Source organism: Chenopodium album, chromosome 18 (assembly GCF_948465745.1).
Source record: "Chenopodium album chromosome 18, dcCheAlbu1.1, whole genome shotgun sequence".
In the NCBI taxonomy this organism is placed as follows: Eukaryota; Viridiplantae; Streptophyta; class Magnoliopsida; order Caryophyllales; family Amaranthaceae; genus Chenopodium; species Chenopodium album.
The window spans coordinates 27,721,208-27,724,172 of NC_137851.1; the positions used below are offsets into that span (position 1 = coordinate 27,721,208).

The 2,965-nt window shown below is 41.3% G+C and overlaps 1 protein-coding gene across 1 annotated transcript; it reads right to left on the bottom strand.

Moving 5' to 3' along the window:
* Positions 1-776: 776 nt before the first annotated feature.
* On the bottom strand, positions 777-1,379 carry LOC145592026 (uncharacterized). The gene has a single exon (XM_081648491.1). It carries the CDS (start codon positions 1,377-1,379, stop codon positions 777-779), a length of 603 nt encoding a protein of 200 aa, XP_081504617.1.
* Between the last annotated feature and the right edge of the window lie 1,586 nt (positions 1,380-2,965).

Consider the following 2,965-nt stretch of genomic DNA (forward strand, 5'->3'; position numbering starts at 1 on the left):
TTTTATGGATATTTGAGGTTGTAAGAGGGGTGACAATGGACTTTTAGAGTGAGAAGGAGAAGAGAAGAGAGAGAGAGTGCCGAAAGAATGAAAGGGGGTGAAGCTGCGACATTTCTATTTTTTTTTAAAAAAAAAAACTGCTCGACAAAGGTTAAGTCGGACCCTAATCAGGTTTGGTCGAACCATTTGGTTCGAACCTACTCGAAATCATCAAATTCCGCAATTCTGACAGAAAGTTACCAGGTTTTGATTTCAGAACAGGAGTGGCCGAACTCCGAAAGGGTTCGGTCAAACTTTTTCCAAGATTCGGTCGAACCTTTTGGGAGTTCCATCGAACCACCCAATTTTTCAAAACTCGACAGTTTGCAACACAATTTCACTTCTAGAACAGGAGCGGTCGAACCTTAATGGAGTTTGGTCAGACCATCCAAGACAAATGCTTAACCTTTCAAAATTTACACAAAACGTCTCTTCAACACACTAAAACACCATACAATCATGCTAAATGACCATTGAAAAATGCACTCTCCTTAAAGGCAAGACATACAAGAATGCTAACACAAACCAAAACACACAAATCCATTAATCCAAAGTTGTAGATAGAAGAATTAAAGAATCAAGAAAAGAGAAGAGAAAAAGAGGGTTAGAAACTCGAGTTGCCTCCCAAAAGCGCTTTTAGTTTACGTCGTTAGCTCGACGCTCATTTGACTAAATCAAGGAGGCTCAAAAGAATGATGCACATCAAGAAGTGTTGTAGAAGTCGGCTTATCAATGGGTTATCCTTCATAATAGGGCTTGAGTCGGTGACCATTAACCTTGAATGGGGAATGCTTGTCCTTAGAGATCTCGTAAGCGCCATATAGGAACACCTTTGTAATGACGTATGGCCCACTCCATCTCGATATAAGCTTGCCCGAAAAAAGCTTCAAGCGGGAATTGAATAGGAGAACCTTTTGGCCTATGACGAACTCTTTCTTGATAATTTGGGCATCATGCCAAGCCTTGGTTCTTGCCTTGTACATGCTTGCACTATCGTAGGCATTCATTCTCAACTCTTCCTCATGAAGTTCTAGGAGTCTTTGCTCACCCGCACTATGGAGATCGAAATTGATTTTCTTGATAACCCAATGAGTCCGGTGCTCCATATCTACAAGTAAATGACAATTTTTTCCATAAACAAGCTTATAGGGAGTAGTCCCTATTGGAGTCTTGAAAGCGGTCCTATATGTACAGAAAGAGTCAATGAGCTTAGAAGACCAATCTTTCCTTGTTCTAGCCACCGTTTTCTCTAAGATGACCTTTGATCTCTCTATTGGTGATCTCTGCTTGACTGCTCGTTTGAGGGTGGTAAGCAAACCCTCTCTTGTGAGATACACCATATCTATCGAGAAGTCTAGTAAAGGTGTGATGCTTGAAATGTGACCCCCCATCAATAATAATGGTCCTAGGAACACCAAATCTCGGAAAGATCACCTTCTTGAATAGATTGACCACCACTTTTAAATCATTCGTAGGAAAAGCCACGGCTTCCGCCCATTTAGAGACATAGTCAACGGCTACCAAGATGTACTTGTTTTCTTGAAAAGAAATGAAAGGTCCCATGAAATCTATTGCCCATACATCGAGGACCTCGAGATCAAGGATAGGGTTTTGAGGTATTTCGTCCCTTCTAGAGATGTTCCCCGTCCTTTAATACCTATCACAAGTCTTGACAAATTTCCAATCATCTTTAAATAGAGAGGGCCAAAAGAGCATAGATTGCAAGATCTTGGAGGCGGTCTTTTGAGCACTCAAATGCCCACCATAAGGAGAAGAGTGGCACATATGGAGGACGCTTTGAATCTCATCGTTGGGGACGCATCGTTTTAGCAAACCATCAACACCTCTTTTCAACAAAATGTGGTCGTCCCATATATATCGCTTAGCTTCATGCTTGAGTCTTGGACGTTGTTGGGAGGTCAAGTCCGGAGGTATGGCACTACAAGCCAAATAATTCACTATATACGTATACCAAGGCTCCGTCTTCTCCTCGAGAGCATACAGAACATCATCCTTTAAAGCATCTTCTATATGCAAATCGTTTTCATGAATCCTTATACCACCCAACCTAGAAAGGTGATCCGCCACCACATTCTCGACCCCCTTTTTATCTCTCATTTCATAATCAAAATCTTGGAGGACCAAAACCCATCTCAACAATCTCGATTTAGCCTCCTTCTTGCTTATCAAATATTTAAGAGGCGAGTGGTTGGTGTACACTATTGTCCTAAAACCAATGAGGTAGGTTCTAAATTTCTCAAATGAATGGATAACGGCCAGTAATTCCTTCTCGGTAGTTGTATAATTCCGTTGCGCATCGTTGAGAGTCTTGGACAAGTAATGTATAACATGAATTTTTCCTTCCTTTCGTTGTCCAAGGACCGAGCCAATAGCCTTATCGCTTACATCACACATTAGTTTTAATGGTAGAGACCAATCCGGTCCTTGGACTATGGGAGCGGTGCAAAGTGCTTCTTTCAACCTACAAAATGATTCTTGACAAGTATCATCAAACACAAATTCTTTATCTTGTTGCAAGAGCGATGTGAGAGGTTTGGCAATTAATGAAAAATCTTTTATGAAATGCCGATAAAACCCGGCATAGCCAAGAAAAGATCTCACTTCCCTCACATTGGTGAGGGGAGGAAGTTTCTCAATGACCTCTACCTTGGCTCTATCCACCTCGATGCCAGCATGGGAAATTTTGTGCCCAAGAACGATCCCACTCTCTATCATAAAATGGCACTTTTCCCAATTCAATATGAGGTTAACCCTCTCACATCTTTCCAAATAACGAGATAAATTAGATAGACAATCTTCATAGGTGCCTCCTCTAACGGAGAAATCGTCTATGAATACTTCTATCTCATCCTCAATCATATCACTAAAGATTGACATCATACAACGTTGGAACGTTGTGGGGGCA

What these genes read in the sequence shown, in the direction of transcription:
- LOC145592026 (XM_081648491.1), bottom strand. Translation starts at nt 1,379, where the DNA reads ATGGTGTATCTCACAAGAGAGGGTTTGCTTACCACCCTCAAACGAGCA.